Here is a 23,217-nt window from a genome sequence, read left to right as displayed (position 1 = left end):
GCGCGCACGCGAACTAGGCCAGCCAATCACAGGCATCCGGCAAAGCTGCATGTCATTTCTGCCCCGCTTGCAACCTGCGCCGTGTTTTGTTTGTCTGTCTGCGCACCGGTGATAAAATATCGGGCTCTGCTGCCGCTTTTGCGCTGCACACGGAGGAAATCTCTCATGACTTCCCGCTCATGAGGACTCCGGTAACCGCAGAGGACGCACGGAGCAGGACCGAGAGGGAGCACCGGCGGGGCTCTGGAGTCAGGTGCTGCTGGATGAGAGTCTGACTAGGCATTTTCTCCCCGGTGACAGAGACAATCTAAGCGGCGCATCTTCCCACATCCCTCCCCCTCCCTTCTCCTCTCCTCCTCTGCTGCCCTCCAAGGCTGCAGCCCACCGACCATGGCCCTGGTGACTCTGCAGCGCTCTCCCACCCCCAGTGCAGCATCCTCGGCCAGCACGACCAACAGCAGTGCGGGGGAGGTAGGTGGAAAAGCCGCGGCTCGGTCTTTGTGTGCGCGGGTAGTGGGGGAAACAAATGAATTGCCCCCGCCGGAGCCCGTATCAATACATGCTGTTTAACATCCCTGCAGGAAGGGCTAACCTTACTTCCGTCATTGCAGTGTGTGTTCAAACTTGATATATTGCATTGTTACCAGCAGAGAGTTGTTTGTGGCTGCTGTGGCGGCGGATTTGTAAACAAAATCCTGCGGGTGGGAAAGGGGGGAGGCTGCTGGGTTTAGCTGTCAGAACAAAGTACCCATTTTGCTGCTGCGTTGCACTCAGGCTGTTCTCCTTCCTTGTTTTGGGGGCTTTTATTTTGCAGTAATGCAGCCTCAGTGTTGAGGGAGGAGACTTTAAAGGGGAATGACATCAATTTTTAGATGTATGCTGGCTGTGAGCCCCCGGACAGTCCAGTCCAGTGCTCGGAACTTGCAGACATCTGAGAAAAACACATCATGAGTGATGCTGCTGAGCAATCAAGGGATGTGAGATGTTGTCGCTATAGGCTGATTTTCAGAATTTAAACCCCATTTGTATGCAACACCTCACACAAAACCATGTCAGTCAGTGCTCATTATTACACCACAATGAAAAAAGAGAGTGTTATTTTGCAGCTTTAGAAAACTGCAGTCAGGTTCAGGCCCTGACAACGAGGAGTAACATCAACTTTGTGGAGCTCGAGGCTGTGAAGCAGGCATTAAATCCCAGCTTGCAAAGCAAAAATCTGAGCTGGAAACAGAGTCAAACACTCAAATATGGAACAGTGCAAGATTACACATCCCAGTGAAATCACAACATCAGGGTTAGTGCTCCAGTTTCTAGTTTTAGGAAAGTGGATTACGTGCTCTGAAGTAGGCTGACTGAAAAAAAAAAAAAAAAAACAAGCATTGACATTCTTCCTCTGATGTTAACTTGGCTTTTTAGTAGAGTATCAGCATTCCAGCCAGCACTGAGGGGAAGTGGATGGGTGTGATGTTTGGATGTGTTTTCGCTGAACTTTGTCCTAATGATTCAACTGTTGGCTCTATAGGACGTTCATAGCAGATGAGATCACGGCACTGACAAGGGAGGACCAGCAGTTGGCGCTGGCACGCTTTAGTTCGGTTGTCCTCGACATTCATTGGCACAACTGTCCCACCCCATATCTTAAAGATTTAACCGAACATAAGGTCCTGTCAGTCCCTGAATGTATCAGACTAACAAATAGACACAAATCTTCTTGCCCCGGTAATAGTGTAACATGCTCATAATGAACGTCGGCCTCCAGATGACCCAGACAGCAGTGAAGTGGTCTCTGTTCACTAATCCAGTCTCAGCATAACAAATCTCCCGTTCAGTTGGCCCGCAGCTACAAATATTAGATCCACGAAGATGTCTGTTTTTAAAATGTTTAAAAGTCCTCTCAGTCTTTCCTCGACATTCATGTGACACTGAAGGCCCACCACTGCTTTTACACATTGTCCTATTGGTGCAGTCTTTTTATTCTCTGCCTCGTTTCTGTCTTTCAGGATTTTGGAAGCGATGATGACCGGAAAACCAATCAGAGGTAAGATCTGTCTGTTTTTAGAAAAGAGTCAGATAATATGCAGATGTTTTGTATCCGCGGCTGTGTTTTTGTCCTGTTTTTGTGGTCGGTGGGCCTTCTGACCCGGGATGAGCCCACTCTGTACTAGCAGCAAGGGGAAATAGCAGGAGACAGCAACGTTGCAGACTGAAATTTTCAGTCTCTGGTTGTATTTAAGATGGTAGCATCACTACAAGGTAGCAGGTCCAAGTAGCAGGATCATCTTAACAGCACAGTTTTTAGTCTAACTGAACAGGTCAGGCTGTAGCAGTTATAGCTGAAAACCCCAATGTTCAGATAAACCTCCTTTTTTAGCATGTTTACAGTTATTCTGGCTTTTAATTATTTGTAAAACACTTTGAAAGACTGTTTTTAAAAGTTTTACGAAAAATAGGTTGCAATTTTCAGTTTAAAGGCTGCTGCTTACATATATGTATATGTGTATGTATATATATATTATTTATTCGTGTGGTTATGCCAAATGCTTGTTGTAGAATTGATTCTACAAAGGATGTAATGGTTCTGTAATTGGAACAAGTGTTTAAACAACACAAGAGTTTGGCAAGGACAGTATGCAGTGAATTAGAAGCATGCGGCCTCGAGTATTAAAGACTCTTTTGGCAGGTGATGAGTTGCTTGTCTTGTCCTCGGTCCTAAAGACTCTGTGGTCTGTCTCATATAGTATCAGTGAGGCAGTTTATTTTCTCTAATGGCCTGTAGTGTCTCGCTGTTGTCAAGGAGAAAAATCCTTTCAAATGTTTCCTCGACTCAGTTACATAACTGAGAGTGCACACACAAAGCTTTTCTTTAATCAATCTGACGTCACAAGAAGTCATGATTGCATGATTGTGTCAGCAAAGCTTTGGCTCAAATTCTGCCTTTGTGCTCACTGTGTGTGTGAGTGTGTGTGTGTGTGTGTGGGTCATTCACAGCTGAAACAGTCATGTCATGCTTTGTCTGGCGAGTCTAAATGAGTAACATGTTTCTGTGGCTCAGTAATTCATCAGCGTGGAGTCTTAATTTAGGATTCTGCATGTCAGACTTGAGACAGATGCCAAGTAACATTTCCAGCGCCTCCCAGCGCTTGCATGAATGATGGTATTGTGGCGGAGTGTTGCGGAGAGCGAGCCGATTGCCGCTGTGAAGAGGAGATAGGGAGCAGAAGCTGAGAGGAAAGGGCAGCACGGGCGGGGAGACTTCAGGGCTGAGATGAAAAGAAAGCTGTGGGAAGGAAAAGAGGACGGACCTGCCAGACCAGGACCACGACAAGAGAAGTGAAATATGCTGCAAGCAGAGGCTGCAGCCCCCTGACAGGAATACACAGGTGTTGAAGATGGATGGAAGGATGTTAATAACAGGATGCTAAATTGGAGAGTATTTTTTCTAAGGAGGCTGTAAATAGTCCACTAACTACTCGCAGGATGCACCTGGTCGTGAAGTCTTCACATAAAACCATGTTCACCGTGCTGCCTCACTTTGTGGATGAAGCTGCTCTGACTCAGAGGGAGATCTGTCGCATGTAAGTTGTCACAGTGGCACAAACCAAACGTCGATATCAGACTTGATGTTAGAAAGTTATTAGAGCATGAAACCTCACATTTTCAGGGCAGTCAGCTGCGTTCTAAAGCTTTGAAAATGCAATATGTAAGGATGTAGTTTAAAGTGTTCCAGAATGAACTAAAATAATCAACAGAATATGAAGAAATAAAATGCTGCCCTCAGATGAAGTTCGTGATTACGTCATGGGAGGTCGTAACATGTTTAGCGTTCAAGTGGTCAAGTCATAAGAATACTGCTGCTATGCAACAGCAACTTGTCAGTGCCTAGAACCCACCAAGGCTAACGATTTAGCAAGTTAGCAAGCTGATAATTTAATGCAGGAAACGCGAAGGAATAATGACAGAGGAAAAAGATGAGGCCATTGGGAATGTCAGCATTTTTCTGAGACAGAGATCTCGATTGAAGTTAGCATGCTAACCAGCTAGCCCTGGCCCGTCCCGTGGTAATACCGCTTTGTAACTCGAGACAGTCCCTTGTAGTTTCAGCTTGGAGATGTATGCGAACGGGCCGTTTGCTAGATTTCACAAGCTCTCTTGTCTTTTTTGGTCTAATAAATAAATAAAATAAACTCACAAAATGTCATAAAAGGAAATATTCTTACACTTATTTTCCTTATCCTGGTTATCCTGGTTGGAGGCCATAAATCAGCTCCGTACCGTAGTCCTTGTCTTCAAACTGGCCTCCATCGGTCTCAGAGGCTGTGTTTGATTCCAGTCCAGCTGTAAATACCAACACTCCCCTGGTGCTCCGAGCTATCGGTCGGGCCAGACTCAGTCAGCTAACAGGGCCGCTAGCTGCATGGCTAACAGCGCTAGCTAGCTAACAGCAGCTAGTGGCTACTGCTAAGTGTATAGTGAGCAGCAGTTAGCGGTTACTCTGCTGATATGCTGCCCCCTATTTGTTTGGCATGAATTGGAGGCCAGTTTGTACATATCACACCTTTAAGCTTCAAGACTAATGACTTATGTTTAATTTTTTTCCCATAAGAAACAGAGTGATTGAGATTTGTCAAGACTTTGAAGCTGTTTCTTTGAAATCAACAAACCTTTCTCAAGTGTAGCTTAAATTTGTTTGAGGAGGCTCTTATTTCACATTAAGCATTGTCTCCAAATCGTATGTGTTCGACGTGAATGTGTAAAGGAACAGCTACACCACGAAGCAGCAGAGCTGAAACAAAAGGCTTTGTGATGGTCCCACTCAGTCATACCAGGCTTTGTGTGTGCATGTGTGTGTGTGTGTGTGTGTTGGCTCAGCAGGGGAATGAGATTGCGGTTGAACAAAGCCGCGCTCTGTTCTGTGTGAGAAAAGACGCCGAAGCTCTCCTCCTCCTGCTCGCCGCAGCCTTCGCCCCAAAGTCATGACCCAGGGGCGCTGCGTCCAGGAGAGAGGAAGCGCGCGAGGACGGTCACGGCGTAACGCTCGACTCACCGCAGGTCGGCCGACCCAATCAAGCAGAGTCAGTTAATCATGCTGTGAAAACACGGGGCTGTAAAAGTCACTGCATCAGGACTCTGCTGACTCTGATGAGCCTCGTGTCCTGCTCAGTGAGCCGATGAGGCCTTAATGAGCGTGCCGCCCACACCTGGCTGCTCACTGTATGTACAGTATCCTGACGGCAGCCACCTCGTGTCCTCGTCTCAACTTTGTGTTCATCGCAATTCCTGAGCACACTTCACGACTTAAAGCCTGAGTTCAGCTCCAGTTTGAGCAATTGTGACAAGCATTTTTCGCTATTTTCTGACAATATTTAGACGATGTAGCAACAGTATGAGATTTTCACAGTGCGATAAGCGTCTCAGAAAACATCATGGCCTCACTATATCACGGTCTACGGTATTACACATTATTATCAGTTACAATGACCCTTCATTTTTAAAATAACACAAATACAGTAGAATTCAATGTTTTTATGATGATAGGAAATATTACAAAAGTGTCAAATGTAGAATGGCTTCTCTTTTCATGCTGCAAGGTACTTAATAAGGGGCTGCCAATCTGTCAATCAAAACATGTTAATGGGTGGGACTGTAGTTTTCTTCCTGTCTGTGAACATTTTTGAGTTTTTGTTTGGAAGAAACACCCAGGTCGCGTTTGTGTAGTTTTATTTTGAAATAGTGGAGTCTGTGTAGCATTTTGATTTGAATTGAAGGGTCCAGCCTTGTTTGAGCTTGTGTTTTGTTTGAGACAAAATATTTTCATTTGAAAAGAAAGAGGGCAAATGTTAGAATGAGCTCTGATTTAAGCCTCAGTTCAGGTTTATTGTGAGGTTTTGAATGAAGCATAAAGAAGAATGGCTGAGCTGGTTATGTGATGTGAAGGTGTCTCGCAGAGAGTAGTAAGAGTTGTACTCATACTCTCACTGCACGATAAAATAGACAGTTCTTTGATGACATTTCCCACCTCTTCTCTTTCCAGCCTCAGTGAGAGCTTCTTCATGGTCAAAGGAGCCGCCCTCTTCCTCCAGCAGGGCGGCAGCGCACAAGGACCAAAGACCCCGACCCACCACAAACATGCAGGTAGGAACAAACAGACAGAAGACGCTTTGTTTCTCGTTCCGTTTGCACAGACGAGCCTCGGACAAAAGGAGGAATTGTATTGGCTGAGGTGGCTTTTCTCTGCGTGGGTTCGTCTGTGTTTAAACTGTGCTGGAAACCGTTACGGAGCTGGGTCTGACCTGAGTCGACCCGCAGCTGGGCACGAGGGATGCCTTCAACCAGATTGAGTCTCAAGCAGTTCGCTTAAAGCTATTTAGAACAGTTTAGAGGGAATTATTGTACTTTTTACTTCACTACATTTATCTGACAGCTGAAGCTACTTTACAGATGAAGATTTCTGCATTAAAAAAACATATGAAGACCTTATAAAACAAGATGTTTGTTATAAATTAAATTCTCCAACAGTTTATGCAAGTACAGCTGAAACGATAAGTCACTTAATCAATTGGTCAATCATCATCATTCAATTTTTCATGCAAAGACATTTCACAGTTCCAGATTCACAAATGAGGATTTACAACTTTTCCTTTTTAATTACGGTATTTGAATTGCTTTTTAACTATTTAGAACTTTGGACTGAATTGGTCGGACAAAACAATTTTTACAAACCAATTCAATCGTTTAATGTAGAAAACCAATCAGCAGATACCCATAATGAAAATAATCAGTTGCAGTCATATTCAAAAGATTGAGAATGAGCTCCACCTGAGCCAACTACATTTTTCTGCTTTTACTACATTTTCCAGGTTATACTTTTACTTTAATAAATGTTCAACGCAGGACTCTTGCGGCAGAGTATTTTTACAGTGTGGTCTCAGTAAAGGATCTGACGACCTCTAGCTCCAACAGATTTAGGTTTATAACACAGTCATCCTGCTGCTGCTGCTTCACATCAAAGTGACGTTATAAATGTGGCAGAATCGGGCACAATCTAAAAATAAAAATGTTCTCTAAGTGTTTTAACATCCATCAATGCGGTTCTTTTTTAGACACTGTTTACACGTTCCTAATCTGACATCCGTGTCGAGCCTGAAGTCGTTTGAGGACAAATGCAGTCAGGAATCAGTTTGCACGTAACTCAGGTGTTAGTCGCTAACGCTTTAGCTTAGCATAGCTTCTCATTCAGAGAAATCTGCAAACATATTTCCTCCCACTGGGAAGGAAAGCCAGCGATGAATGAACAATAGAAGAAGTTGAATGATCAGTTTGTAGTTGACCTTTAGTTTTTTTTTTTTTTTTTGTTAGAAATTCCAGAAAGAGTCTCTCCAGTGAAGCCTGTCAGTGATTGAACTGTGCATTATTTGTATGCTATAATCTGTATTGTCAAGTCTGAACTGGGCAATATGTTTCGGCTTATTAAAGGCAGTTTTATTTACTTACTGCACTGTCCATTAAAGCTCAGCTGGCAGGGAATCCTTTTCTCTGTCTTTGTGAGCTGAACAAAATGTCAAAGTCCAGTTTAAACATCCAAACTTATCAGTGTCAATGCCTGTTTCTCTCTCAGGTGATTTACCTCAACACCTGCAGGTCATGTTTAAGATCCTCCGCTCTGAAGATCGCATTAAGCTGGTCAGTATAATACTAGTACACCCACTCTATCACTCACCCTTTTTTTCCAACAGTATGTAGATGGCAGGTTTTATGTAGTGTATGTGTGGGTGCACACATTCACTCATTTCATTCAGTATATAGAAAGTTACAGGCTCGACAGTACAAGCGTTGATTCTCATGCTCAATTTCAAGTTCAAACCTTTTGAAAAACAGTGTTTGATCTCATTTTTTTGGGTTACGATGCAGTCACATGGCTTTTTGCACAATGCTTGCACGACAACGCCACTGAATACTGGATATTTTCCTGCTAAACGCTTTTTTCTTGCATGCTCTCCTTTTGTTCGACAGGCTGTACGACTAGAGAGCGGATGGTCGGACCGAGTGCGCTACATGGTTGTTATCTACACCAACGGCCACCAAGATACAGAAGAAAATATCGTCCTGGGAATGGACTTCACAGACAAGGACAGGTAACTCATCTCCCTGCAGCCTTACATGTAGTGCATTTTAATCTGATTATGAGGTTTGCTAAAATTTTATTCTTAAATCTTTGATCCACAGTAAAGATTGCTCTATTGGGATGGTGCTGCCACTGTGGAGTGACACTAACATACATTTAGACGGAGATGGGTAAGTTTCAGTTTGTCCTTTCATAAAAGATGGAATAATGAATACACAAATCAGCTAGTTGAATATACAAGGCACAAAACTGTTAATGAATCATTTCTCTTAAAACAAACATCTGTAAGGCAGGCCAGGAGTTTTTAATGAGTGCTTCTTGTTCTTATTGAAGCAGGCTTCCAGCTGCATGCTTCGGTTGCGCTGCCTTTCAGGTTTTACTGCCCACTAGTGGCAGAGGGGGGAATTACATGCATTTTTCTGTGTGTGAGAACCGTTCTTGCTGACCTGTTAACATTGTCTGTGTATGCTGGAGGAATGTTCCACTGGTCGGTGTCCTGAATAGTCCCATGAACGAGCCGTGTCCAGTCTGTGTTTACACCCTCCCCCCCGTCACTCTTCATGTCCATCCAGACTCAAACTGATCTTCCTTCTCCTCTTCCTCACCAGAGGCTTCAGTGTGAACACAGCGGGGCGGTCACATGTCTTCAAGCCTGTGTCTGTGCAGGCCATGTGGTGAGTGAATCCCTCGTGTTTACCTGGGTTTACTGTTGTGTGTCTGGACAGGGAGGAAAACGCATTGTCGACGCTTGGATAAATATTGTCTCAGACTCTGACATTAGGCAGTTTGAGTTTGTGTACCAGACCTCAAGGCATGTTGTCAAAGTGAATTTAAGTTGAGTATTACCCATATACCTGTATAGATACTTTTTAAGTTCCGCAAAAAGGTAATAAATGTGAGACTTTGCACTCATTAGTCCAGCGTTACCATGTTTCTTTACAGACATACATGTAAACTAAATGCCGCCAATTATTTAATGTCATTCCAAACGTATCCGCACATACAGCACAATGAGATGTCACGTTGTTGTTTGGAACTGCTCTTTCTGTCACAAGTAAATAAGAGGGTTAGAAATGACTATGATTTCTTTGTCGCTGACAATTTGTCCTACATGAATGTGTAAATTACACCATTTGTATGTTGAATATGTCCGTCACTGGAGAGGTTTAATGGTGCAGACAATTCCCCTGACTCTGCGTGAGAGTTCTTTATTCCATAGACATCCAGCAATTTAACTCCAACTTTGTAGAAGCTCTGTGTTGACTCTCCTGGTCCAGCATGACTTTTTGGGCCCTCCTTCACTGCTGTCAAAGACCTCTGACAGTCTTGCTCTAGCCACATGCCACCTGCTGGCCACTTACCAGAATTACCAGCAACCAAGCACACCTTGTTTTTTTCCTGAGAGCAGGTTTTCTTTATGGCCCCGCTCCTTTCACCATACAGCTGTCTTTTTGATGGTAAAGCCTTTGCTCCATGCCTCTGCAGGTCTGCCCTGCAGGTCCTCCACAAAGCATGCGAGGTGTCACGCCGGTTCAACTATTTCCCAGGGGGCATCGCCCTTACATGGATGGCCTTCTATGAGAGCTGCATCACCTCAGAGCAAAGCTGCGTCAACGAGTGGAACGCTATGACTGACCTGGAGACCACCCGGCCCGACTCACCCACCATGTTCGTCGACCGGTAAGATACTCCTGAAATATAACAGGTTTGGTTATGAGGTGAAGTGTGATATAATATGGAGGAAAACAAGGCATTTACAATATCCACACCTGTGGGGCTCACGTGGCCAAACAGACCAGCTGCTGCTGAGTTCTAACATGTCTGGTGTGTGTGCGTCCTTAGTCATGGAGTAGATTTCAATGCTTTGGACACCAGCTGTTCTCCTTTTGTTACTGTTCTTTGTTTTCAGCTGTGGGAACATGTTACAGTGTTATGCTAATTTTTATTTGGACAACAGCACTGATGTGTTGACTCGTTTTGTGCAGGCCAACAGAACGAGAGAGAACAGAGTGTCTCATTAAAGCCAAGCTACGCAACATCATGACGTTTCAGGACCTGGAGAACATCACCTCGAAGGAGGTATGTGCCACATCAGCACCTCAGTGAAAGAAAAAGATACATCTGCTTTTCATGTTTTATTCACGTCACAGTCATTAACTCTGCACTCAGAATCCCGTAAGCCCGTTTTGCTCTTTAAGTTTTCTCTAAAATGCAGGACAGACCTCAGCATGTATTCTGGTTAAATGCATTATGTCAGGCATGTCCAGACGATTCCATAAAGGCCCAAGTGGCTGCAGGTTTTCATTCCAACCAAGGAGGAGCACACCAGGCTGGACTCATTTAATCAGCTGATCTCAGTCTTCAGCTGATAATTAGGTGACCTCTTGACTGGCTGCAACAAAAACCTGCAGCCACATGGCCCTTTATGGAATAGTCTGGACATGCCTGCGCTATGTAAATGTCAGGTTTTCAGGTAGTTTCACGAAAATGATTCAAAGTCACATTTTGCATCGATAAAGAAACAAAGAAAAAGTTAAAAACAAAATAATTGTAATTTGACTTATTGTGGGAAACACACAAAGTATTTATGCGCTTTATTCTGCAGCAAAGATCCAATGTGTATTACTGCTTTGTTTTTGTTTTGTTTTGTTTTTTTACAAAGTAAATTGTCTCATGTTCTCTCCTCAGATCCGAAATGAGCTGGAGCAGCACATGAGCTGTAACCTCAAAGAGTACAAAGAGTTCATAGACAACGAGATGCTTCTGATCCTGGGTCAAATGGACAAGGCCACACTTATCTTTGACCATGTGTACTTGGTGAGAACATTTTTTTGTTTGAAGCCCTCTTCACTTTATGCTATCTCGACATGTTTTTACTGTATATCATACATTTATTAAATGTTTTCCTCGCCACAGTAGCTACTTGCCTCAGTAAACACAGTTTACAGTCATTCTTAGCAGTTATAGTGAGTTTGTGTCTGTCTTTTTGCCTTTGTAGGGCTCTGAGTGGAACGCTTCCAACCTAGAAGAACTGCGTGACTGCGGGTGAGCTGATATACACATACCATGTTTCCCTGCTTTAATCCTAAATGTGTTATTCTCATACAGGAGTAATAAAAGCTACACGTGTGTATACATAGGATTATATTTATGTATGTAAATGTAATAAAACAATATTAGAATGTTGCATCTGAGGTTTTGGCTGTGGAAGAATACACTTATATTAAGTTAACCTAATAATAATGATATTATTATTATTTAATCAGTGCAGCAGTGTTGGCTGAGATTTAGTCTGATTCTCCTTGTGAGACAGATTTATTTCCACATGTTGAGTAACAGTTAGACTAATAAATGGTGGAAGAAAGACTAACATGCTACTGTTTCCGTTGCAGGGTGGGTTACATCCTGAATGTTACCAGAGAGATTGACAACTTCTTCCCAGGGATGTTCTCTTATCACAACGTCCGCGTGTACGATGAGGAGGCCACCGACCTGCTGGCCCACTGGAACGACACCTACAACTTTATTGTCAAAGCCAAGTAAGAGCCCACATGTAAAAATAGACCAGTGAGCTGGTGCTTTTTAGATAGTGTTGGCTGTCATGCAGGATTTGAGGGAGAATTATAAAGATTAGACACTGTAGTTTGGCATAGCCAGGCTTTGCTTGCGTGAGCTGGTTCGACAAAACCTAAAAACCCAAACCCGTTTGGCTCGTCATTTGATTCTTCTTTGGCTCAAAATGGACCAATCACATGTCACCTATGTCAGTGAAGAGGAACAGGTTTATAGCCGAAGCTCTTAATATAACCTCCTCTGGAGCAGGTTAGATGTGCAGCATAAGTTGCCATGGTGATCTAGCCAGGTTAAAAGAGCGACCGTCTCGCCAGAGTCGGAGAACACCTCTCAGGTTTATATCCAGGAAACAACAGTCAACAGAACCGTGCTCCCACAGCGCTTCAGGATGAATAGATGAAGTTTTTAGTCCTTATTTTTCAGCCATCAGTATTCTCCCTGAGTGCTGGGGCCGTGATCACACTGGACACATTTTTCTCCCGCACAAATGCAAGACACAGCTGTGAGTTGTGCCAGTAACATAGAGAGAGAACTGAAGTGGTTGCTAAGCAACTGTCTAAGCATGTTAACCTGAAGTAAACGAGGATGTTTGTAAAGATAAAAATGGAAAAGCTAAAGTTGAGACATGTGGAGTCTCAGGAGAATCCTAAAACTATCACCAACCAGGTCCATAGAAGGGTAGTCATTGCTTTTCTCCTGTCCAATAGGAAGAACAATTCCAAGTGCCTGGTGCACTGTAAGATGGGGGTGAGCCGGTCTGCCTCTACGGTTATTGCCTATGCAATGAAGGAGTACGGCTGGTCTCTGGAGAAAGCCTACAACTTCGTCAAGCAGAAACGGAGTATAGCTCAGCCAAACGCTGCTTTCATGAGACAGCTGGCGGAGTACGAGGGAATCCTGGACGCGAGGTGAGCAGGTCCACAACTTCCAAATACAGGTTTCATCTCAGGGGCTGATACTAATTACACATAGCTGCTCTTTTCAAAGCTAGTAGCCCTCATACACATGCTGCCGGTACATTAAAAATGTAATGGTGCTTTGTTGAAGTTTCCATGTGTCTATCAGTGGCAAACAAACAATACACTTTGCCTTCACAGTAAACAGCGCCACAACAAGCTCTGGAGGCCTGAAACGGATGAGGAGGGATCAGATGATTTGCAAGCCTCTGGCCACAGTACTGGTGGGGAGGAGACACCAGTGCTCAGAGAGGAGGAGGCCTGGGGAGGCTGCGGGGCGTCTCCCTGCAGGGGTATGGGCCTGGAAATGGAGCCCCTGGACTCTCTTAACTATAATTATTACTTCAGGCGTTTGTCAGACTCCGCACTAGACAGCGAGCCCTCCACCCCAGTGCGGGGTCCCCCCCTGCTGGGCATGGAAAGAGTTTTCATCGAGATTGAAGACGTGGAGAGGGACGCCCTATTGGAGGACGAAGGTTTCCCTATGGCCCATTTAGCCCTGCCTGGCGAGGGCACGGCAGCTCAGACGTGCGGGCGCCTCGACCCCCTTGAGGACATGAGGCTGAGGCTGGAGTTCAGCACTTTGGAGGAAGAGGATGAGGAGGAGGCCAAGAAGGAGGAGGCTGAGATGGCGGCGTTGGCTCAAACACCTGGAAATTCAGATGGGAAGAAGGCAGGAGAGGAGGGCGAGAGGACAGAGGAAAGCCGGTTAGGCCTAGCCAACCTGAACACCAACAACAGCAACCGCCTTGCTGCCAAGCGCAGCTGCCCTGCAGCTTTTGACGTGAGTTGAGAAAGTCTTTTAACTGGGGTACCTTTCAAAAGCATCTGTAATGTTGGTAACTTTGCATTTTAAATATTTTGCATGCCACTGACCATATGCTGTGTTCTGTTTCAATGTTACTCCATTTAGGACAGTGCTAGCACAGGAAACCCTTTAAAAGTGAAGCCCTCCTACCAGTCCTGTAAAGACTGCCTGCGACTACCACAAGGACGCCGCTGCGACCGTCCAGCAGGAGGCCGTTCTCACCGCCTTAACCCCTCTCGCCACTGCACTGTCCCCACCATATGCATAGATCCACCTGGGACCAATTTTGCCTCCACTCCAATTCTGCAGTCTCTGCAAACTCCTGCAGTTGTCCCACCTAACCTGGTCCAGGCCTGTAGTCCTCTCTACCGCTGCGCCACCTGTGGCCCCGGCGTCCCACCTGCCCCACTATCCAACCGCCAGAAACTGGTCTCACCCATGAGCTGTGAGGAGACGCCTCCCGACCGCAGCTCAGCGGAGACGGAGGACATGGACGAGCCACAGGGGGACGACGTGGGAGATCAAATATCAAGGGAGAGCGCAGGGGCCCTCGGCGCGACCACTGCTGAAGGTTTAAAATTACAGCCAGGTGGTGCAGTGGAGCTCCAGCTGCAGATGCCAGGACTGGGGATAGAATTTGGTCTGGAACTGATGCGGCAGAGGGCAGAGCAGCTTGAGAAGCTGCCAAGCTTGGGCATGGAGGGCCAGCTCCCAGTGGGGCCCCTGCCTTAATACAGGGGCCCTAGCATGAACACATGAGTGATGGCTGTGGGCCATGAGATGACTGCCGCTGTGGTGTCGCACCAGAAACGAAGCCCTGCTTTGACCTGTACTGTAATGTCCTGGCCTCATAGCTGCACTGTAACAAGCTGCATCAGCCCTCTCTGCATTGACGGAGCGTCCTGCCATCGTCTGCTGGCATTAAGTTCCAGATGAGGCTTTGATCATACAATAAAAGGCTTGAACGCTTTTGGCCGGGTATGGACTGAAGACTTTGCCGTGTCCTCTACTTGTCCCTCAGAACTGACTCATCTGGTCTCTACTGACCCTGCTGGCCCCACACCACATACAGGATCATCGCTCTTCCCCACAGACCAGTGGAGATGAGCGCTATGCTGCCCTCAGCAGACAGGTTTGGCATGTTCCTAAGACAGGATGCAGGGGTGGTTTCTAGCGTCAGAGAAAGCTACAGCTGGCACTTTGATGTCGATGGAAAGAAAAATACCTGGAATAACAAGCTTCTGTCAGTGTACTGTATGGTTTTCAATCCAACTCGTTAACAGTATTCAAGAAGGAGCTCTGTGAGTGTTAGCAGTTGAGCCTGTTTGATCGCATTCAGTATCTCCTCACTTACCTTCACTTATATTTTCCCTGCTGCAGCTGCTTTCGCATCACGAGGGGGCATCTCACGGAGCGTCGTCATTTTTAAAAAGGATGTGAGCATATGTGAGCCTTTCTATGCCTCTTTGTAAAGCGTCATACCTCGGACCACAAGCTCTTCTGGTCAAAGCCTGTTTTGTTTTCTCTGCTCAGTGGCCGGTTCACCCCAACCTCCTCCTTTAACGTGATCACGTGATCGCTCCCTTCAGCCCACGCAAGTCGTCGCTAATTTTCGAAACGCTGGAAAGCATTTCCCGTTCCAGTTTGTCAGTTTAAGTGACAGCCGAAGGCGGGAGCGCTCATCAGATGGATAGTACATTGATTGAATTGATCCAATTAAAAAAGCACTGAATCAATACTTTCAGCTGGAGGATGTTACATTCATTCATTCATAAGCTTAAATGTAAATTCATTTTTGATTCCTGATGTAAACCAAAGCCATATCACATTGCCAGTTAATCACCTCCACGATCTTAGACGGCAAAGAAGCTCAGCACAGTTTCCGCTGATGTACTGTACATACTTTTATTACTTTGGTACCCAGCCTGCATCTGGGTGGTCATTTATCTAAGACGCTGTCATGGTGAACGTGGCTCACTCAGTTAACTTTATGGCCGTCTGCTACCTTTCCTGACAAACACAAACATTCGCAAAGGCACACTAATCATATGTAGATTCAGCACTTGAGCACAACTCTAGTATCCATTCACACAGACATATTTCAGATCTATGGCTCCTTTTAATCAATTAATTTGAGATCGCTACCGCAGAAATCGAGACGTCAGAAGTTAAAAAAAAACTGCAGTGTGCTTCAAAGAAGTAGTTACGTCCTTCTGAGCGTAGTTTATTTAATCTGATAATAAAAAAAATCAGTCAACAGCAGATGCTGCTGTAAAAATTGTTTATATATACATTTTACAGTTAGTACTCTGACTTTAAATTACTGAATGAAATATTTCTATTTACAGAGTGAAAATTAGAAGTTGCCCTCCTGGTTTACAATATTAGATTTCCTTTATTTTAAATATTAAATAAGTAGCCTGTCAGGACAAACTCACCTGCATCTTAGCTCTTCCACCCCTGCGAACAGTCTTTTGTCATTTAGACTTTTCACTTTATACATGTTCAGACAGCTCAAGGCTTGTTTTGTTCAAATTGTGCCACCGATCCAAAGTTGCTGTGCCACAGGGTGTTACTCTGCAAGTTCCTCAGTTCGGTTGATGTTGTGTTCTTACTGTTTTTGGCACGCTGGGTGTGCTAGAATGGTACTGGGTGATGCCTGTTTGTATGCAGGGAAAGCACATGCAAGTGTTTTTACTGTGTGTAAAGATCTGAGCGCTTCAGAAGGAATGAAAACTGTGCAAAGAATGAATGCAAATTATTTAATCCTCTTTTACCATGGGGTTATTGTATATTTTTTGTAGATTTTGCTTTTCTTTAATTAGATCAGTGGAAACTTCAACAGACAGCAACAATGCATCCTCTGTTCCTTCTCCTCCCTTAACTGGATCTCAGAGAGCGGCGGGTTTGCTCCACTAGTTAGATTTAAATAATTTGATTTTGCCTTTAACTTGTTCTTCCCTCATGTGGCCATTGGAGCATGATGTAACGTAAAGCCCTTGCGCAACGTTGATGACAGCATCCGATGCCACGCACATTTAAAATAGAACCAAGTCAAACTTACAGTTAGCCAGGACGTTTTGATTAATATTAAATATTGCAGATATAAGAATTGAGAAGTGTTACAAAGTGGAAAACATGTACCAGGCTGTGAATGACAGATGTAAGGAATAGAACTTTTCAGAAATATACATTTGCTTTGTTGCTGAATGTGAGAAGATCTCAGGAAGTGGTTACCTTATTTTAGCAACTGGAAACCAGGTCACAGCTGGTCTGGTGCTCTCTGATGGTAAAAAATATATCCACCTCTAAAGCTCTTTATATAACTATTAACAATTTATATCTGTTTAATTCACATTTGGCCAAAAAGGATCCAAAAACAACAGTTAAGCTTGTTATGCTAAGCTAGCCTGACTGCTGGCTATAGCTTCATATTTTACTGATAGACTTGAGGAGTTGTTTCAATCTTGTCATCTCAAGGCAAGAAAGCAAATAAGCATATTTCTGAAAATGTTGAACTCTTCCTTTTAACTTCATTGAAATGAATATAAATCTAATTTTCTCAGTGTGCTAACGATCCTCACAGGTGGGCGTGACCAGCGTGTGATGGTACGAGCACTTAATCCGTCTGTTTGCGTTCCCAGACCTCAGCATAGCGTTTGCTTGTTTGCCATGTTTTGAATTTGTTTTTGTATTTAAGTGCCTTAACCTTGGCCTTAGCTCTAACTTAAAGCATCCCAGGCGTTGCAAAGTTTCCTTGAGTGTGTTGATGGTCTGGCTTTTTGTACATTACTTCCCCCTCACTCCCAATAATAACCATGCTCCTTGTGATGTATAACTCGGCACATAATATAATGTATGCAAACACACATGAGCTCATGCACAGCAGCCTCCTCCACCCCGATACACACATACTTGATGGACTTCCATTTATTAATAGCCGATAATAATATTGTATTTGTTTGATATTGTTGAAACTTGTGGTACACTGTATTGGTTCAATAGCTGGCTGAAGAACCTTACTTGCTGGAATGAGAACTATCATTTACATTCAACATTAGAAATGATTCATTTAAGTATTTAAAAATTACCAGTCTGTATATATTTTTCTCTACAACTTGCTATTGAGTACATTAGCTTGCAGATGTGGCCAATATGAAGAAGAGCACTGATGATGCTACTGTGTATTGAGAAATACTCATAATTAAGTTCTCGTGTTTGTACCACTGCAAAAAATGACTTAAGGCCATCTCTAATTTAGCAAATGTCTTCAGGCTCGATTAAAAAACAGCAATGATTGAATTTTTTTATTGCATTATTCCCAGGCAGCAGGCACCAAACTGACAATCCTACTTAAGAGCCAGACATTGAGGACTTGGTGAGGAGGGATATTAGGACATATTGCAAGTTAAAAGGGGATGCAGGCATTTATAGAGTGTATTTATAGAGCACAAGTCTGCCCCAAAGCATGTGAGGTTGAGACGAGTGGAAAAAAGTTGAACACGAAAAACCTACCTGGGAGTTAGATTTTGTTACGTTAATTGTTTTTTGTTACAGTTTGTGTACTGTACTGTACATTGCCAATGTTCATGTGTAATGCACTTTTTTTTACATTTTGTTAAAATGATGTCCAGTCTAATGTTTATCATGGAAATAAACCATTTCCTCTGCATGGCGGGTTTACTGAGTTCATTTGATTGTTGTGCTTGCAATCAATCAAGCTCAGAAACAAGACGTTACTGTGCCTTTTCTCTTTAAGATAACTTTTCTGATCAGATGAGATATTCTGGACATCTCTGATCATATGAATCACCTGTCTGCCTCTGGCCTTCACTTGCTCTTTCAGTGAAATGAACTGAGAGAGCACTCTTATTGAATTAGTCAAATGAAGTCAGTCTGACATCATGGGACCAGGTGACGGCTGAAGGACAAGATCTCCCAGAAAGACCAAAGTCCAGCAGGACGACAGGCAGCAGAGCGTCTCTTTTAATCATCAGCCTCAGTAAGTACCTATAATATGTAATGATTTTAAGTTTGTGTATCTATATGGTTTATTAGATAACTTCTAAAACTGCAGACAGTTAAGCTGTTTGATTGGAAGTATCAATAGGAATTATCAGTACTGACTGTCGTGGTAAATGCAACAGTAACAATAAGCCAGGAGGAGAACTTCAATGTTAAAGCTCATCCAAGAGTTCACATTTTCTACTCAAACAACAAGAATCTTCACTTACAGTGTCCAAAAGTGCCAGGTCTGTTCTGCATGTGCGATACTGAACACTCCTGAGGTTATGTGTGTTATTCAGTGACAGAAATAGCTTATTATGAGCTGCTTAATTCCATCGCCACTGCATAAATCCATCCTGTCACCTTTAAGTTACTACACATTTATCTTTTTATGGCCAAGTCCTGCCTTGTGGAATGTTATGAAAATTTTACAGTCAAACTAGATTACATGTCTGGATATCATCCTGTCATAGCGCCTATTTAAATTTGAGCTCGGTACATGTTGTGCAGGCAGTGCTCTAAAGGAAAGTGCAGTGTTCTGATGGTAAAAAACAAAACCTGCCCTGAGACCGGGCTAATAGTTTGTGCCCTGAAAGTCACAAGTCTCTGATAAACTGTGTGCTTAGTATAAGAAGCATGAGAGACACAAGAGTGGGAAATGGACAGAGAGATATGAGAGAGGGAGTTTCACAAGCCAGTGTCACAGATGCCTCCCACTGTTGCCATCATAACACATCCATCCCAAAATAACACGTTGGCTACACTAAAGCTGCAAGCGTATGCATCTGTCAGGTTGTTGGATTGCTGTAAGCCACATCACACCAGACAAGCAGAGCTACAGTTCAACAGCGTCAGCTGGTTGAAGGTCAGAGCTCTGATAAGGCCAGGTGAGGGGCAGTACCTGCCATGACACACCAAACACTGCTGATGTGAGAAGCAGAAGACGGCAGTGTATCATCCAGTCTGTGGATGGTCACTGTAAGAGATTCAAGAGGGCTTTCCACACATCTACACTCAGCTGTGACAACAACTTAAAACTTCTATATATTAAAACCTTAATCTGTAAATTCTACTCACCTGAATAGATGGTGTAGACCAGTTATGCCGGACTTTTTGTCAGAAGTACCCCTCAGCCCTGTCAGATGACCTCCACTGCTCCATCGATGCTGCCATTTGTGTAATCCATTTATCCATTTTGACTATTTGAGCTGTTAATCCATCACCTTTTCATTCATTTTTCCTACATTAATTACCTATTTCAGCTGTTCATATTGTTTTAACCATCCGTTTTAGATCTATTTTAACCATTTTCCATTACTTCTAGCTCTTTCAGCTGTTTCTATTAGTTTTAGCCATCTATTATAACCATATTTCTATAGTGTTACATCTATTTTAATCATCTATCATTACATTTAGCTAACTATTTCAGCAATACATCCAATACTTTAGGATATCTATTTATCTGCTTATCCATTACTTTTCACAAATTATTTCAACTGCTCTGTTAGTTTTAGTCTTCTATGTTAACAATTTATTTAATTTTTTCAACTGTTTATCCATTACTTTTAGGTATCTTTTTTAATCGTTTATTCATTATTTTTAGGCATTATAACCATTATCGATCATTTTTAGCTGTTTATTTCAACTGTTTATCCATCACTTTTATCCAACCATCCATTAACTTCTTTCATGCCTTCTCAACATGTGGTGTTCAGCTGTTACAGCAGGCTCAATATGTGGATATATGTGGAAATTGTAATTTCTATTTTTTCTAATTAATTGAGCCACTCCACAATTTACACTCACGAGTACATCGGGTTGGGAATCACTGTGTAGAAAACAAGAACTATAATTTAAAGCTAAACAGGAGGCAAGCTTCAGGGAGAGTACTTTCATTTATGTTCCATGGACAAGCATGTTGGTTAAACAGACAGGCTTGAAAGAAATGAAGCGTCACTCAACGCCTCTCAGGCTTGAAATAGCTTAAGCAGCAGAGCACATGATTGCAGATGCAGGGTGAAGAGGTTCAGTCACCTCTCCTTCCTCGCTCACCTTTCGGCCGACGAAAACATCGGTCCAGCATTTCGCCTGATTCTTTCAGATTCATTGAAGAGAACGCTCCTGCACAGCCTACCTGCTGTTACTTGTGCAAATTTTGTTATTTGTTTGTGAGCTAAAAATACTCAGGTTCCACATGCCACCATAAAGTCTGCTGAGCTGTTTTCCCTTTGTAATAATCTCTTTTCCACCATCCATCATGCCTGTGGTTAAACTCTGTTTTCATCGAGCCCCAGACAAACAATTCAGTTCAGAAGTCAAAGCACTTGTGACTTGAATCAAGTATTCCAGGTGACCTTTCTGTGGACCCCGTAACCAAAGCAGCCATAAACAGTCAGACAGCTTGAAGGGAAGCCTACACGGCACAAACACGCCTTGTCTTCGAATCAGTAATTGACAGTGCATGATGTCTCACGCTGTGCCGGGTCTGAAGGGCCATGTTTACACAATTAGCGATTAGTCTCACAAATAACACAAAACAAGGCACTGACGTAATTCAGGAAGTATTAATTCGGTTTCAGAGAACGACAAATGATTTTAAATGATTTCCAGTTCATGTACTTTCAGCATTTGTGAGGTCACATTTTCTCCTAGTGTCGTATTTGACCTTAGCACCTGGCAGCTGACCTCTTATCGCACTTGTTTTGTTTCCTTTTTGGCCTCCTGACTCACTGGCAGCAGACAGACCAACTTTAATTATAGCGACCACCACATTCCTGTCCGACAGAATGGGGAGAGATAGACAGAGAGACCTTGGAGGGGGGGCAAGTGTGAGCAGGATAGAGGAAAATACAAAAATAGAGAAAGTTTCAAGATAGTTAAAAATAGACATCAATTCCTGTCGTGTGATTTCATTACATTGGGATGGGAAGCCGTTACGCCACTGAGACTTACACATAAATGCGATGCTGTGTCTTGACATTTGTCTCTCTTTTCCAAAGGCTAAGACGGAACAACAGCCATGGGTCAGAAGCTGGAGAAGCTGTCGGAAAAGGATGAGGAGTCATTTGATAATTCAGACTGGTCTGAGCAAACTGGAGAAACAGAACAGTCGGAGACAGCAGAGCAAGATGAGAGCAGAGATCAGGACTGCGCCACTTTTGCGACCCCTCAGTGTATTGGTCGGATTAGCGGGATCAGTGGCGGTGGTCCGGCCGCTGGACACGTGGGGGAGCTCACAGGCACTCCTGCACGTACAGACCCCCAAACTGGGCAGCCAATCAGGCCTCTAGGTCAGCGGGAGCACCCTCTGAACACCAGGGGAGAGTGGGTGGGTGGAGACAAGGAGAGCCGGAGTGTCGCTCCAACTGCAGAGGGGTCAAAAACTGTCCTGAGCTCAAAGGAGACAAGACTAACTACAAACAAAAAGCGAGGCTCTGAGAGTAAGGCTGTTGCCTGTACTGGGACTGCAGCTATGGAGGAGCAGGGAAATGGGAAAAAATCGGAACTTGGTCGAAGCAAGTTAGGTCCTGACGCTCAAACCAGGAGTCTAACAGCCTCATGCGATCCCACTAATGAGGAAGACTTTGTGGTGCTCGAGGAGGATGAAACTTGGATGCCATCTGACGGGGAAAGTAACATCACTGTTGGCTGCAGGGTAAAAGCAGAGAATCCTCAATCACCTACTAAAACAAGAGTTGACAAGGACGCTTCTGCCAGCTACAGTGACAATAACCTTCCGCAGCCTTCCAGGAATGCCCTTCAAGAGAGGGGTATTGAGAAGACAAGCAGAAGAAACTCTGACACACTTTCAGTCATGACTGACAGCGTGGAAGCACATGCGAGGAGTTCACCCGCAGTATGTTTTGAGAGGGAAATGGGTCAACATTTGGCTGAAGTGACAGGCAGCAGGTGTCGGCTAAAAGGGGTCAGTCATGTTGGAGCTGCCCACACTGAGACAACTGGGAGTGGAAGAGCAGAGAGTGTGCAAAACATGAATGAACACAGCAAGGGGCAAGTTTCCCCTAGCATTGATAAGGAGCGCCTGCCACCAAGACACAGCAGCGGATCGGCGAAAAGATTAAGAAAGAGCACTGACGACATGCTTGATGAAGCAGGCTACTTGGACAAAGTAGCTCCTTCTTCAAGAGAGTCAGAAATTCGAGATAAGGAAAGCCACAATTCTGGATTTGTTGCAGAAAAAATGCAAGTGGAAGCAGATCAGTCCCATCAGAGCAGGTTTGCTGGTGTTGTCTCTAAGAGGGCCAAAGTAGGTACTCTTAGTTTGTGCACCAAGAAAGAGGACAGCCAAGTGTTCTGCAAGGCAACCGACTCTCAATCCCCAAAGCCCCCCAGCTCTGAAATATCACTACTGCAAGACAATCCCGCAATCGTATTGGAACAATGTCCTCCTCTGCTAGGGAAAGAAGGCTGTGATGGAAAGACACAGATCGCGAGCTTAAAGAGGGAGAGCGAGCTGGTGTGTTTCTCTGCTGTCATCACCCCTCCACCTGTAACTCACCAGCTGCCTAAGAGAGACACACCAATAGCAACACAACTCGGTACAAGTATGGTAAATTCACAGGTGGCGCCAGACGCCACACCTGCCTCGTGTGATTCGAAAGACGAGTCTATGCCAAAAGATAAGCCCAAGGTTAAAGGTCCACCGCCGCCTGTCCCCAAAAAACCTAAAAACCCGTTTATAAAGCTCAAAACTGCACAATTAATGTCTACTGACGTGCAAAGAAGATGCA

The 23,217-nt window shown here is 44.0% G+C and overlaps 1 protein-coding gene across 1 annotated transcript; it reads left to right on the top strand.

Moving 5' to 3' along the window:
* The first annotated feature begins 390 nt into the window (after window positions 1-390).
* Window positions 391-14,191, top strand: ssh1b (slingshot protein phosphatase 1b). Its single transcript, XM_041960560.1, has 15 exons — window positions 391-471; window positions 2,001-2,038; window positions 6,032-6,132; window positions 7,616-7,680; window positions 8,011-8,132; window positions 8,224-8,292; window positions 8,731-8,796; window positions 9,608-9,802; window positions 10,108-10,201; window positions 10,811-10,939; window positions 11,121-11,167; window positions 11,515-11,661; window positions 12,403-12,603; window positions 12,793-13,435; window positions 13,565-14,191. Exons 1-15 carry the CDS (start codon window positions 391-393, stop codon window positions 14,189-14,191), a joined length of 2,625 nt encoding a protein of 874 aa, XP_041816494.1.
* Window positions 14,192-23,217: the final 9,026 nt, after the last annotated feature.

Source organism: Chelmon rostratus, chromosome 19 (assembly GCF_017976325.1).
Source record: "Chelmon rostratus isolate fCheRos1 chromosome 19, fCheRos1.pri, whole genome shotgun sequence".
NCBI classification, from domain to species: Eukaryota; Metazoa; Chordata; class Actinopteri; order Chaetodontiformes; family Chaetodontidae; genus Chelmon; species Chelmon rostratus.
The sequence above is the reverse complement of the archived record's forward strand: the minus strand, read 5'-3'. Positions and strand labels throughout refer to the sequence as shown.